Source organism: Auxenochlorella protothecoides, assembly GCF_000733215.1.
Source record: "Auxenochlorella protothecoides strain 0710 unplaced genomic scaffold scaffold107, whole genome shotgun sequence".
In the NCBI taxonomy this organism is placed as follows: domain Eukaryota; kingdom Viridiplantae; phylum Chlorophyta; class Trebouxiophyceae; order Chlorellales; family Chlorellaceae; genus Auxenochlorella; species Auxenochlorella protothecoides.
In genome coordinates this window covers 135,064-147,724 of record NW_011934120.1, presented here as the reverse complement: position 1 = coordinate 147,724, position 12,661 = coordinate 135,064, and the positions used below count along the sequence as shown (strand labels likewise).

The window sequence follows — 12,661 nt, the reverse complement described above, 5'->3', positions numbered from 1 at the left end:
AGTCCCAGCCCTTCTCCCAGCCCCAGCCCCAGCCCCAGCCCCAGCCCCAGCCCCAGCCCCAGCCCGTCAACCCCGCCATCTCCTCCGAAGAAGCCAAGTTTCCCACCGACTCCCTACACTCCCGGCAGCTCCTCCAAACTGCAGTCCAAGGTGGGCCAGTGTGATAGTCCAAGGACAATGATGTGCATTCCTGCTTATCCCGTCCTTGCTTAAAACTTTACTCCCCCTCACCTCCCTGCAGTCTGGAAAGTGCCTGGGCGAAATCTTGCACAAGTGCTGCCCCCAGCCTGGCTACGTCAACTCCTGCTCGGTCTCCGTTCCCCTGGACCCCTACATCAAGAAGAAGCTGGCGCACTCCGAGGAGGTGCTGGAGCTGCTGCTCTCCTCCCACGGCCACTGGGTAGCCAAGGACAAGAACATCGACTGCGTGTGCAGCGTGGAGGGTCCCGCAGCCGAGTACGACCTGGCAGAGGCCCACTCCCTTGGCTGAAGGGTCGACGCCGCCGCACCCATACCTCCTCCCTTCCCACCTACTCCATTTCCCGCCCTCGGCGCCCGACTCTGTCCTCCGCCTGCGTTGTGCATCAAACCTGACGCTGCCGTTCCGCAGCATGCCCCACCTGCATCACCATCAGGCATACTCTGGTGATTGCACCCCCGACGGCCCTGGATTCCATGGGGAAGGTGGCCTTTCCTTCCAACCTTTCCGTTCTTATGATTTACGCGGGATGTCCGCGCCCAAAACCCTTGCTATCAGCATGAGACGGGGCCATCGCTCCCGTCTCTTACCCCCCCCTTTGATCCGAGCCCCGTGTTGGCCGGAGTTTCCAGGTTGCGTTGAAATTATCATGCAGCGTGCTGCAGCCCTGTTGTACTCTTGATTCGCAGGAGATGCCATTCCAGGAAGGAGAGCAGTGGACAGGCGTGCTTGAGTGTGAACAGGGGCAGAAAGGCAGTGACCCTGGCACGCGGTGAGAGTGCGCCCCACCGCCCCGGTCCGTCGCGTGCCCGGGGTCAACATGGGCCCGCCCCCGTCCCCGCATCCGCCAGGGCCAGCTTCATGGCGGCCAGCAGGCGGTCCACCTCCCCCGCCCCCGTCATGGGCGTGACCATGAGGTAGACCACGGGGCCGAGCGGGCGCGCAAACACGCCGTGGCGCCGAAGCGCCGCCACCACCCCCGCCGCCGCGTCCGAGGCGTACCCGCCCCCGCCCCCGCCCAGCTCCACCGCCAGCAGCGTGCCCAGCGTGGTCACCCCCGCCACGCCCGGCAGGCGGGACAGCTCGGCGGCCGCGGCCTCACCCCAGAGCGTCAGCGGCAGGCGCCGCGCCGCGGCCCCCGCCAGCGCGCCCGCATTGGGGTTCAGGGCGGGGCTCGCGTATGCCGCCAGCGCCGCCAGCGCCGCCGCGCAGCCGGTCGGGTGGGCGGTGTAAGAGTGGCCGTGCAGCAGCGCGTCCAGCTTGCTCTCCCCTGTGGGGTAGGTCAGGAGAGGGGGTGGTCGTGGTGGTGGTGGGTTGGGTCCATCGGGGCTCCACACAGGGGGGGTCAATCTGGCACCAGGGAAGCCGGGGTCATGGGGACCCCCCTCGACGGTGGAAAGGGGCGGTGGCGCGGCAGGGGGCCTGCACACTCCGCACCAAAGGTTTCAATCCCATCGAGCCGGAGGGAGGGCACGTCAGATGCGGGTCCTGCGCGGCACGGGTTCCCTGCGGCCGGGCGTGCCCCCGCCCCCCCCAACGCCTCCACTTCACAGACCACACACTCATGGGCTGCGGGGTCCAGGCCTCGCCCTCGCCACCCCCACGACCCCACCCTTGCGTCCATCCACCCCACTGCCCGACCTTTGAAGGCCTCGAACACGGGCTCAGAGGCCAGGGTGAGGGCCAGCGGGACCAGCCCCCCTGTCAGCAGCTTGCCATAGCAGGCCACGTCGGGGTCGAGGCCCAGCAGGGCCGCCCCCGACGGCGCGCCCAGCCGCCACAGGCCCGTGAACACTTCGTCCAGGACGAGGGGGATGCCACGGGCGCGGGCCTCCGCCGCCAGGGCGCGCTGGAAGGCGGGGTCCACCAGGCGCATGCCTCCCGACCCCTGCACCACCGGCTCCAGCAGGCAGGCTGCCAGCGCCGGCGGCGCGGGACGCGCGGCGAGATGTGCGCCCGCCGCGGCGTCGTGCGCGTCCAGCGCCGCGGCGATCGCGGCGCGGTGGGCGGCCACTGCCTCGGGCCGCGGCGCGAACACCGCCGCCAGGTCGGGGAGCGGGGCCGGCTGGCCCGCGCCCGCCCAGGCACCGCCCCGCAACGCCAGGGTGGGTGGGTCCAGGAACAGGCCGCGGCCCGCGTACCAGGGCGTCTGGCGGCGGCCGTTGAAGGGCGAGGGCGCCACGCAGTCCATGGCGCCCAGCGTGTCGCCGTGGTAGGCGCCCTGCAGGCCCAGCACCTGCGAGTGTGTGGGGTTGGGGTGAGGGGGGGCGGGGGTCAGAGGTGGCCAGCGAGGTGAGGTGAACGGCTGCGGACAGGACCGAGGGGCCGGGGTGCGGGGTCATCGCACGTGTGGGAGTTGGACAGACCCATCCGACACCGGGACCCAACGCTGTCCAGGCGCCCATCGGGCGGGCCCGGAGCAGAGTGCCCCCGGCAGGGAAGCCGTGGGTGCATGGCTGCCGGGCCTGTGCGAGGCGTCCGCCCCTGGATTACCCCGGCTAGCTCCCACGGACCCCTCCTCACCCCCAGCTCGGGGCCGTCATCCACCTCCCAGTCCGTGGCCCCCCGATCCGCCAGGAACTTCCGGAAGGCCATCTTCAGCGCCACCTCAACCGCGGTGGACCCGTCGTCCGAGAAGAAGGCGCGGGACGCCCAGCCCTGGCCCACCGAGTCCAGCATCGCCTCCGCCAGCTGGGAGAGTGGAGAGGGAGGGTGTCCAGGTAGGTCGATTTGTTGAGGCAGGAGGGCCCCGCACCGATGCTCAGCCCCCTGCAGTATGCTCTGCCCCACCCCATGCAACACACTCGCAATCCAAAGCCACGCTGGGGCGGGAGCAGGTGCCGCAGCTGCATGGCAACTTCACGCCTGCTGCCCGCAGCCCGGCACCCACGCAGTCTCTCAAAAGAGCCCCTTGCCTGCGCCCTGTCCCTGCTGCCAGGATGCTTGCATGTGCTACCCCGCAGCTCCCCACCCCCCCCCTGCCCCCGTCCGGCCCTCTTTCCTAGTACACCCCTCCCCCAAACCTGCAGCGCCGGCTCGTGCACCGTGCCCGAGAAGATGACGTGCCCGTAGCGCGCGGCCGCCGCGGCCGCCGCGCGGCCCACCGCCACCTGCCCCGCCGCGTTCAGGCCCTGGGTCCACCAGCTGGCGCAGGCGTCGTACAGCGGGACCAGGCTGGGCGTGCACTCGGCGGGGCCCAGCGTGAGCAAGCGCTCCCCCGCCCGGGCATCGAAGACCGCCACCGGGCTGTCTGCGCGCGCGTGCTGGTGGAAAGGCCACCAAACCCTGCGTCGGGCGGTCTCCTCCAGGCTCTGTGGGATCAGGGAAGGAGGGAGGGGGGAAATGTGTATTCTCGTCGGGGGGGGGGGGGGAAATGGTGCCCAGCAAACTGGCCAAGAAATCGTCCGTCCCTTGGTACCCCATCGACACACGAGGTCATGCGGTGGCTGACAGACTCAGGGGAGAGGGAAGAAAGGGGGCACCGACCTTGTCCCCTGGCCCCCTGGCCCCATTCACCCCTCCACCCCAGCGCACTGACCTGCAGCCGCCGCACGCGGCGGGCGTGCTCCTCTGCGACGTCGACCCGCAGGCGATCGAATACCAAGGCGGTGCGGCTCAGCCAGTCAGCCAGCCCGGCGTCGGCGCACGGAGGTTCGAGGTAGGCCGGCACGGCGGCGGCCTCTGCACGTCCCCCTTCCGCAGCTGCGTCCCGCGCGGGCGCCGGCGCCGGGAGCGGGGGCAGAGCCAGGATCTGGGTCTCGCCCGGCCCGATGAGGCGGGCCAGGGCGTCGGCGTTCCCCGCCTGCTCCTCCGCCAGCAGGAGGAAGGGCACGGCGTGGCCCCGGCCACGCAGCAGCTCGTAGGCGGCGTAGGTGACGGAGATGCCGCCCAGGCGGCCGTCGCCCACCAGCAGGGCCGGGGCGCAGAGGGGTGCGAGCAGGTCGCACTGGGCGCCGCCGGCGGGGCTGGGGCTGGCCACGCCGCCCGCGCTCTCCACCAGCGCCATGCAGTCACCGCGCAGGAAGAGGCCACGCTCCTCGAAGGCCGCCAGCTCGGTCGCCACGGCGGCGAGGACCTCCGGGTCGGCGGGTGGCGCGGGGGACGTGAGCGCCGCGTCCGCCGCCTCGGCGGCGGCGGCGGCGTGGGGGCCCACCGCTGGCGCCCAGGCGTACAGCGTCTTGGCCAGCCGGCTGGCGCTGGAAGCGGGGGCGCCGTGGGGGGCGCGGCGGGGGGGAGCAGGCGCGCGGCGTGGGGGCCCACCGCCGTCGCGCCACCGCACGCCGCGGCCACTGTGCGCGCGTCGGAGTCGGTGGGGAAGCCGGTCTGCAGGGGCTTGAGGTACAGCAGGCTTCCCTGTGGTGGAGTTGGGTGGGTGGGGATTGACCGGGTTGGAATGTGGCCCGGTCGAGGGCGTGGGCCTGGGTGTGGGAGGCCACGAGGCGGGTGCCCAGTGCCAGGCACTGACACCCCTGCAGCATATGCCACTCCCAGTGCAAATTGGCGCCTGGTTCCATGCTGCGGCGAGCTACAAACATGCGAAACGCCCCGCGCCTACCCAGGCGGACCTCTGCGCGCGTCACCGCCGCGGCCAGCCCGGCGCTGACGAGTGTCTTCCCCACGCCCGTGTTTGCACCCCAGATGCACAGCGTGGGGAAGCCCAGGGAGATGTGGCCGTCATCTCTCTCCGAGGAAAGGAAGCGGCGTGTGAAAAGACGGGAGCAGCGGGTCAAGGGGATGGAGAGGCTGCGCATGGCATCGATGTGGCAAGCTCGTCGAGGGAGACCTCCGGTTCGGGTAGAGGACTCAGGCCTCGGGGCAAAGGAATGGGTCCCTCATCCACCGACACCCGACCATTCCGCCACCAAAGATATTAATGTTGATGGGTTCCACGCGACCCTCCGCGAGACACCTGAATATACCGCAGCATCAGGGCATTCACATCGGGCTTGAGTGGCGCGCGCTTTGTGCTGTCACCCAGGAAGACCCAGATGATCAACACGAATTTATTACTTGTACAGCATGCGCTTGCCATCAATGCAAACAGTTTGGAGGAGATTGGGGTTTTTCAATCGCATGGAAGTCAAGGAGGGGCGAGGGAGGCTCGCTTGGTTCTGGAGCACCTCCTGCGATACCATGCGGCGGAACAACTTGCCACAGAGCAGAGGAGGACCACTCGAATCCCGTTCCTCACCCATCGCGCGCTTGCCAGCGACACCACCCCGGCCTCAGGACGCCAGGGGGCGATGGGGGTTGGGCAGTACGAAGAAGGTGGCAGCACGTAACCTGCCGGCGGCAAGGGTACCGCGGCAAATTGCGTCTGCATTGGCGCCAGCTTCAGTCCTGAGGTTTAAATGGATGGGGGTGGGAGAAGAGGGGAGGGGTGTCAGGATGGGTGCCTCAAAGGAACTGGGATAGGCAGAGGAATGCCTTTCAGCCTGGTTCCCCTGCCACCCCCAGTGATACCTGTATACAACAAGGCACCTCCCTCCGCACGTCTCTTGCTATGCACTCACCGTGACGGCGATAGGCTGCGGTGTTGATCTTCCAATGCTTCATCAGCTTGTCCCTCTCTTGGCGCGGCGTCCTGTGGGCAAAGAGGCAGAGCAGCGTCAGATAGCCAGGGTGGGCGGCTGGGCAGGCCCTCTCGGGGGGATGCAGGACATCATGGAGCTGGGGTTGAGCAGTCTTTCAAGTGCCTGCGCTCCCAGCATCCATTGCCTTAGGCATCATCCATTTGCACGACCGCCCCTGGCGCTCACCAACCCTTTTCGTGTGTGGTGGCGTAAATGCTGCTCCCAGACTCTGGCTTTGTGGACGGGTGTGTCATGCACACGACGTCCACGACCCCCACAGACTCGCGAGCATAGCGCAGCAGGAAGGGCCACAAGAAGTCCAGGCCTGAAGTGGGAGACACAAGGCAATTTGGGGCAGGGTAAGAGGCACGGCAACAGACTACAGAGCACCACTGCATTGGCCACCTGGCCGGCAACTAGAGTGCGCCAGTATACCCATGGCTCCCTACTTTCACAGTCGATGCTCTGGCCAACGAGAAAATCAAACACGGCAGGAACACATCCAGGTGGAGCTCAGCGCCGTGGTTCCTCTGCGTCCCATGCCATTCTCCTCTGGCGAAACACCCTTGCCCATCATCCCTCCCTCTTTCCCAGCCTGTCACCAAGCAGCTCACCCCAGCCGATGCTGGCATCCTCCAGGTGAGGGAGCACATGCTTTGTGAGCATGCTCTTGGAGAACATGGGGGCCATGTTCTCCACAAAGGCCGTGTAGCGCAGGGTGTTGGAGGAGTTTTGGTACATCAGCTCCCACCAGGTGTAGGAGTCTGGAGAGGGACACACTGACAGCTGGCCCAGATCCAGGGAGTGCCGGGAGAACACGTCAAACCCGATGTCCAAGTCTGGGCATGGGGATGAAGGAGAAGATTGTAGACAATAGAGGAAACTTGTACAGGATGGCAGGCATTCAGCGCTGCACCCTTCAGGCAGATAAGAGATGGCCACTGTAGGCATCGACGCGGGGGACCATCATTGTATGTGAGCAGTCCTTGGCCATCAATTACAAAGCTAAAATCCACCACGAGCATCTCTGCCCCAAACTCCTCACCCAGCCTTCGCCTCCGCACCATGGGGTGCCATCAGCAGATCGTCGTCTGTGACCATGAATGCTTGGTAGGGCTGCATGACTCGATCCCATTCTGGCCGTGAGGCCAGGAGGTGCAGCAGCTTCCACTTGGCACCAGGGTGCCGAAACGTGCCGACACACGAGGGGCAGGAGAACGCCGTGTCATTGCCGTAGTACATGGCCAGCATGTCAAACGATCGGCCAGGACTGTCGTCCAACCATCTGGAAAGGAGGCAGACAGGTGAAGCATGAGAGCCAGGTCGCATGAATTAACACAAGAAACACTTAAGGGAGGAACGCAAGATGCACCAACTCCATGGCTTCATGCAACTCCACTTTACAGGTTTGTGAGACTCCACATCCGCTCACACGCTTGCAAGCTGGCGCTGTTCCCCACTAGGCCCACCAAGAGACTCACGCAGGAGAACCGAGGGCCGAGTTGTCTCCCACCGCTGCGATGAGCAGATACGGTCGAAAACATGGGCTGCCGATGTATTCCAGACCTTGAGATGGCGGACTAGGTGCTACATTCCAGCTGTTGTTGGCTTCAGGAGGTGGGGGAGGATGTAGGACTCTTCCCTGGCAGGGGTGGTTGTCCATGAAGAACACCACCAGGGCAAGACCTAAGGCCTTCATTAAGGCCCTCTCTACCGTGAGTCGCAGGGTGGCAACGGTTGGAGGATTAGAACAATCAGAACCACGGTACTAGATGTGGAGACCTCGTCGTTTCCAGGGCGGCTCAGGAGGTGCGGAGGCAGGAGCGTCGAGCCGGCAGACACCTAGCCGGACACATACTGCGCACGGCGCGTCCGGTACTCGAGAGCTACCTCTGAATCCCATGTCCATCCATGCTGGCAGTATTCAGCGCACGCAAGTCTCCAGGATTTAGCGTCGCCCGTGCATGTGCGTTGCGATTGGGGCGCTCGAAGAAGCTGGTCCCTGCTTGCATTGTCCGTCGTCAGCAATCGGTTGATCGGTAGGGTAGCTGCCGAGAACGTGGCGAAACCCCCAGTCTGACAGCTTTACCAGGAGGCGCCAAGATTCAATATCCTACAGATATGGTTCTCTGGAGAAAAATCAACCTCATACGGCCGGGGTGGGGGGGGAAGATTTATTCGGTGTGACATACGACAGGTATTTACATAGGTATGCTTAGGGGGACAGCTGCAGGTACACCTCCTTGGTCGGCAGGCTCCGGTGCCCCGAAAGCTTCCTCCTAGGTGTCGCAGTCAGCGGCCAGCGCCGTGCCTTCCAGCTCTTCATCCTCAAGACTACCACGTAGAGCAAGAGCGCCCCCAACATGGTCCACGGAACCAGGCTCCAGATCCTGAACACTGTCCGACAGGGGATGACAGCAGGTAGGGAGAAGGTCTTGGGACAGAACGCCGGCAGCTTCAGCTCATAGCCCCCCTCTGGCAGCGGTTCCGCATGAAACACGATGCTGGTAGGGTACTCCTTGAGACCTGCAGGGACGTGGTGTGCAGCAGGGAGGGTGGATGTGTGGGGAGCATAGAGCACCAGTGACAGACGGCACAGATCCTGACTCTCAAGAGACATAGCGCTACTCCAAATCTCTAACGCAGGATATTTGGGCCTGCGTGCCAGCCCAGCATCCTGTGCGCTTGAAAACTCAGGAGCATTGTGCGGGGAAACCTGGCACACACCAAAGGAATCCCATGTCGTCTGATTGATGTTCCAGTTGTCTCGAAAGAAGGAATACTCCTCCCCAGCAGTCCTGCAGGGAGGGGAGGGGCATTGCAGGCAACGTCGTCAGGAGGGCTCCCAGGGTTTTAAACACAGATGTGTTGGCGTCTGCTCCCTGGCCCGGACGCAACATCCATGTCCTGCGACACCACAAGAACCCTCGTCCGCCTCACCAGCCCTTCTCGTGTGTGACATTGTACAGCCCGCTGGACGACTGGTTGGCAGGGTGCGACATGCACACCGCGTCCACGATGCCGATGCCGCGGCGGGGGTACTCTAGGAGCAGGGGCCAGAGAAAGTCGATGCCTGTAGTAGTAGGGAGGAGGATAGATGTGTAAGGCACGTTTGGGGGTGCCAGCTGGTGATTATGCAGACCATCTACATGGCAACCAATATCCCCACCGCCCCCTCCTCTGGCCGTAACCCTGGGGTCGCTGCCATCTCCGCATAAACCCCACCCATGGCCCCCCATCACAGCCCCAATGCCGGCGCACCCCAGCCGATGCTGGCATTCTCTAGAGTTGGCAGCACATGCCGCTCCAGGGTGTCCATGGAGAACATGGGGGCCATGTTTTCCACAAAGGCCGTGTAGCGCAGGGCGTTGGAAGTGTTCTGGTAGACGTTGTGCCAGTAGCTGTAGGAGTCCTTGTGCCGGCAGACAGATGGCTGGGCCATGGACAGCGAGAAGCGGTGTGCCACATGGAACGCCAAATTGATCACTGCATACGACAGACCAGTTCAGATGGTGGGGGAAGAGGGGGATGATGGCCGGTGAGGAGGCGAGGATCTGTTGGCTGTTGCAGACGGGGTCGTGCTGCCTGAGGCGACAGCCAACAGCTTGGACACTGTATGGCTTGGTTTAACGCAGAGGGAGCCCCCCTTTAACCAGCGTAGCTGGACCACAGGACGGCGCAGGGACCCCGCACCATGGGTGGACATCAGGACGTCGTCGTCGGGGATCATGACAAACTTGTAGGCCTGCCGCACACGGGGCCACACCGGGGACTCGCTCAGCTTCCTGAGCAGCTGCCACTTGGCGCCGGAGCGGCGGTACACGGCCACACAGTGCTCGCACTGGAAGTCCGGGTCCTGGCCATAGTACATGAGCAGCAGGTCAAAGGAGCGGTGCGGGGCGTTGTCCAGCCATCTGTGGAGGTGTGTGATGTGGGGGGCGGTTGGGTCTGCACTCAATCGATTAGTTGAGCCTCAGCAAAGGAGATGGAGTGGCGAGCTGGTATCGATCAGAAGCCCAATCGATCACTACAGTCTGGGCAGGCGGGAGGGCATGACATCCACTAGGTGTATCCATCCCAACCAGACACTCTCAGGCGCAGATCTGTGTGACCTGAACCACCGCCCCCTCGGTCCCCCTGCTCACGTGTGAGGGTGCTGGGAGTCGTCCCCAACCACCCCGATGACCAGGTAGGGGCGGGAGCAATTATTGCCAAACCATTCCAGGGATATTGGAAGGGAGTTCTTGTCGACCTTTCCCAGGGAGGGATCGGGGGGCAGAGGAATGTGCTCAGCACCGGCGCCGCTGAGGCGGCATGCCAGAGCGAGAGCGCCAAGGATCCAGCACCTGCCAAGGGGGCCGGCAAGAGGGGAAACAAGCTCGAGAAAGTCAGTATAATGTCGTGTGACACCCACGTATGCACGCGTAGCACCTGGTGACAAGAGGTATGCTCGATCCCACAAGCCCCGCACACCGACCCACGCACCCCTCGACGCAACGGTTGCAGGGCATAGGTCGACGGTCGCAGCCTCAGCAGTTGATGCTGGGCATCAGGTAGGGATGAGTGTGGACAAGAATGTTGAATTCAGATTCCGAACTGTGACGCATGGCGGTCACATGCAGGTGGAGCTTATGGAGCCGGTGACCATTTGACGCGCCGGGATCAGCAGGATCCGGACAGAAAATCACGGGCTGGCTGGCCATGCAAGCCTTCATCTGCGAAGGCGTGCACTTGCTCTTTCTCGTGAAACACTAATGACTTCCGATCAGCTGTTGTACAAGGTGTGAAGGGCGACTGCCAACAGCGCAGTCTGACCATCGCGAAAGGGTCCTGAGCTCCCGACGTTCCCTCACAAGATGCTGATTGTGGCAGATGCGCTGCAATGGTTTATGTGAGCAGTATAAAGCTCCTCATATGGAGAGAAGAACTGAGCAACATTCTCACTGAACTGAGCTCCATTGTCCTACTTTTGGGCACCTTGCTCAGGTAGACACCACAGTCGAGTGGACGATCACACGGTGTCAGTTTACTGGCCAGGGCACTGCGAAACTTTCAAGCGCATATCAGCTTTGGCCTTGCGTGTCGCCCAACTTCTTCCCGACAAAACCCATCAAGATTCCGTCCAAACCCTTGTCGCGCCCTGCCGCTTGCCAGCATCCTGCATGTCGGATGCTGTCGGCGGTGCATTACTCAGCACATTGCATATGCTGATTATGTTGAAAGTCTGAGTAGGTATACCTAGCTTCGAGGGGCGCGTCACGCGGGAAGGAATCCTGCCCGGTGGGGGCCCTTGGGCGTGCCCTCCGACATGACCAGCCGCTGGGAGGCCTACCTGGACCAAGCGCTCGAGAGCCTGCGGGTCACGAGACTTTCGAGGGAGCTTCGCGCGACAGTTGCCGGGAACCATGCCGCGCAGGTGCACTGTGCTGTGCCGGCCGGTTGCCGCAGTGTGGGCACCGGGTGGGGTGGGGCGGTGTGCTTGACCTTGAGCATGGTCAGCACCCAGGGCCCAATTACCGCCGTGCCCTTGGCCACTGAGGTCGGCCACTGAAACAACATACGAGCCTTTCCCCCCTCCTCCTGCGCAGGCCCAGACGGTGGGCACCGGTCCCGGTCGCACGGTGCGGCTGTTCAGCCTGAACGACTACCTGGGGCTCTCGACCCACCCCCAGGTGTGCGCCGCCGCGGCCTCCGCAGCCCTGGCCGTGGGCAGCGGGCCCCGCTCCTCGGCGCTGGTGGGGGGTTACACGACGCACCACCGCGAGCTCGAGTCTGACCTGGCGACGCTGGCAGGTCAGGGTGAGGCAGGGGAACAGTAGTGCCTCAGGCGACGGCCCTCGTGTGGAAATCGCGAACAAAGCAGCCGATTCCCCCAACCCCTTCCCCCTCCAGGCACGGAGGAGTGCCTGCTCTTCCCCTCCGGCTTCGCGGCCAACTGCTCGGTGATGGCGGCCGTGGCGGGCAGCCCCGAGGTGGAGGTCTTCTCCGACGAGCTCAACCACGCCTCGCTGGTGGACGGCCTGCGCCTCGCCAAGGCCGCCGGCGCGCGGGTGCAGGTCTACCGCCACAATGACATGGCGCACCTGGAGAGCCTGCTGCAGGCCAGCCCCGCCAAGCCCAGTGCGCGGGGTTCCGTGGCGGGGGTTGGGGGCAGGGAGTGCCTGCTGGTACCGGGTTGCTCAGGGGGTGTGGAGGGACGTCCCACGGGTGCCGGCGCAGGACCCTGAGCCGTGTTGCAGGAGGGAGGTGGTCAGCCGATGCCCCGCCGACAACCAGCCCAACCGAAACTCAGCAACCCCTCCTTTTGCAGCGTCCCGCCGCCTGGTGATCACGGACACCCTGTTCTCCATGGACGGCGACTACGCGCCCCTGGCCCGCCTCGCCGAGCTGAGGCGGGCCCACGGCTTCCTGTTGGCGGTGGACGAGGCGCACGCCACCCTGGTCTGCGGCGACAGGTGCGCAGATGGGGGGCGGGGTGTCGGGGTTGTCATGTGCCTCTCGTGTGGGTCGGGCGCTGGAGTCGTGACTCCAGCGCCCGCGGTGGATCACGCCGAGTGGTGCTACCACGCCCCCCGACCGCTACCCCCCTTTCCCTCCGTCTCATCCACCCAAAGCCCAGCCAACCCCCTCTCCCTTTCCTGTACGCACAGGGGGGCCGGCGCGGCGGAGGCGGCGGGCGTGGAGGGCAGCGTGGACCTCCACCTGGGCACCCTGTCCAAGGCCGTGGGCTGCTCCGGCGGCTTCCTGGCCTGCTCCCGCGCCTGGAAGGCCCTGCTGGTGGCCAAGGCCCGGGGCCAGGTCTTCTCCACCGCCATGCCGGTGCCCATGGCGGCGGCCGCCAGCGCGGCACTGCGAGTGGCCCGAGAGGTGGGTTGGGATGTTGATCAAG

At 64.9% G+C, this 12,661-nt stretch overlaps 3 protein-coding genes across 3 annotated transcripts in view; 1 reads left to right on the top strand and 2 right to left on the bottom strand.

Annotated features, from left to right (window-relative positions):
- Positions 1-1,014: 1,014 nt before the first annotated feature.
- F751_0478 (Adenosylmethionine-8-amino-7-oxononanoate aminotransferase) lies at positions 1,015-7,014 on the bottom strand (the record flags this gene model as incomplete). Its single annotated transcript, XM_011397236.1, has 12 exons — positions 1,015-1,469; positions 1,841-2,435; positions 2,723-2,890; positions 3,370-3,510; positions 3,738-4,274; positions 4,490-4,552; positions 4,765-4,881; positions 5,478-5,539; positions 5,713-5,783; positions 5,959-6,097; positions 6,387-6,611; positions 6,837-7,014. The coding sequence occupies 12 exons, from the start codon at positions 7,012-7,014 to the stop codon at positions 1,015-1,017; spliced, it is 2,751 nt and encodes a 916-aa protein (XP_011395538.1).
- A 973-nt stretch (positions 7,015-7,987) lies between these two features.
- On the bottom strand, positions 7,988-10,731 carry F751_0477 (hypothetical protein; the record flags this gene model as incomplete). Its single annotated transcript, XM_011397235.1, has 7 exons — positions 7,988-8,298; positions 8,500-8,570; positions 8,713-8,845; positions 9,034-9,258; positions 9,466-9,686; positions 9,918-10,024; positions 10,717-10,731. The coding sequence occupies 7 exons, from the start codon at positions 10,729-10,731 to the stop codon at positions 7,988-7,990; spliced, it is 1,083 nt and encodes a 360-aa protein (XP_011395537.1).
- A 446-nt stretch (positions 10,732-11,177) lies between these two features.
- The window catches only part of F751_0476 (8-amino-7-oxononanoate synthase), a gene marked incomplete at both ends in the record, with an annotated part of 2,778 nt that continues 1,294 nt past the window's right edge, over positions 11,178-12,661 (top strand). Inside the window, 5 exons of the mRNA XM_011397234.1 lie at positions 11,178-11,237; positions 11,361-11,571; positions 11,665-11,892; positions 12,083-12,227; positions 12,462-12,639. Of these exons, the coding sequence (XP_011395536.1) occupies positions 11,178-11,237; positions 11,361-11,571; positions 11,665-11,892; positions 12,083-12,227; positions 12,462-12,639 (822 nt within the window). The remainder of the gene's footprint in view (positions 11,238-11,360; positions 11,572-11,664; positions 11,893-12,082; positions 12,228-12,461; positions 12,640-12,661) is intronic.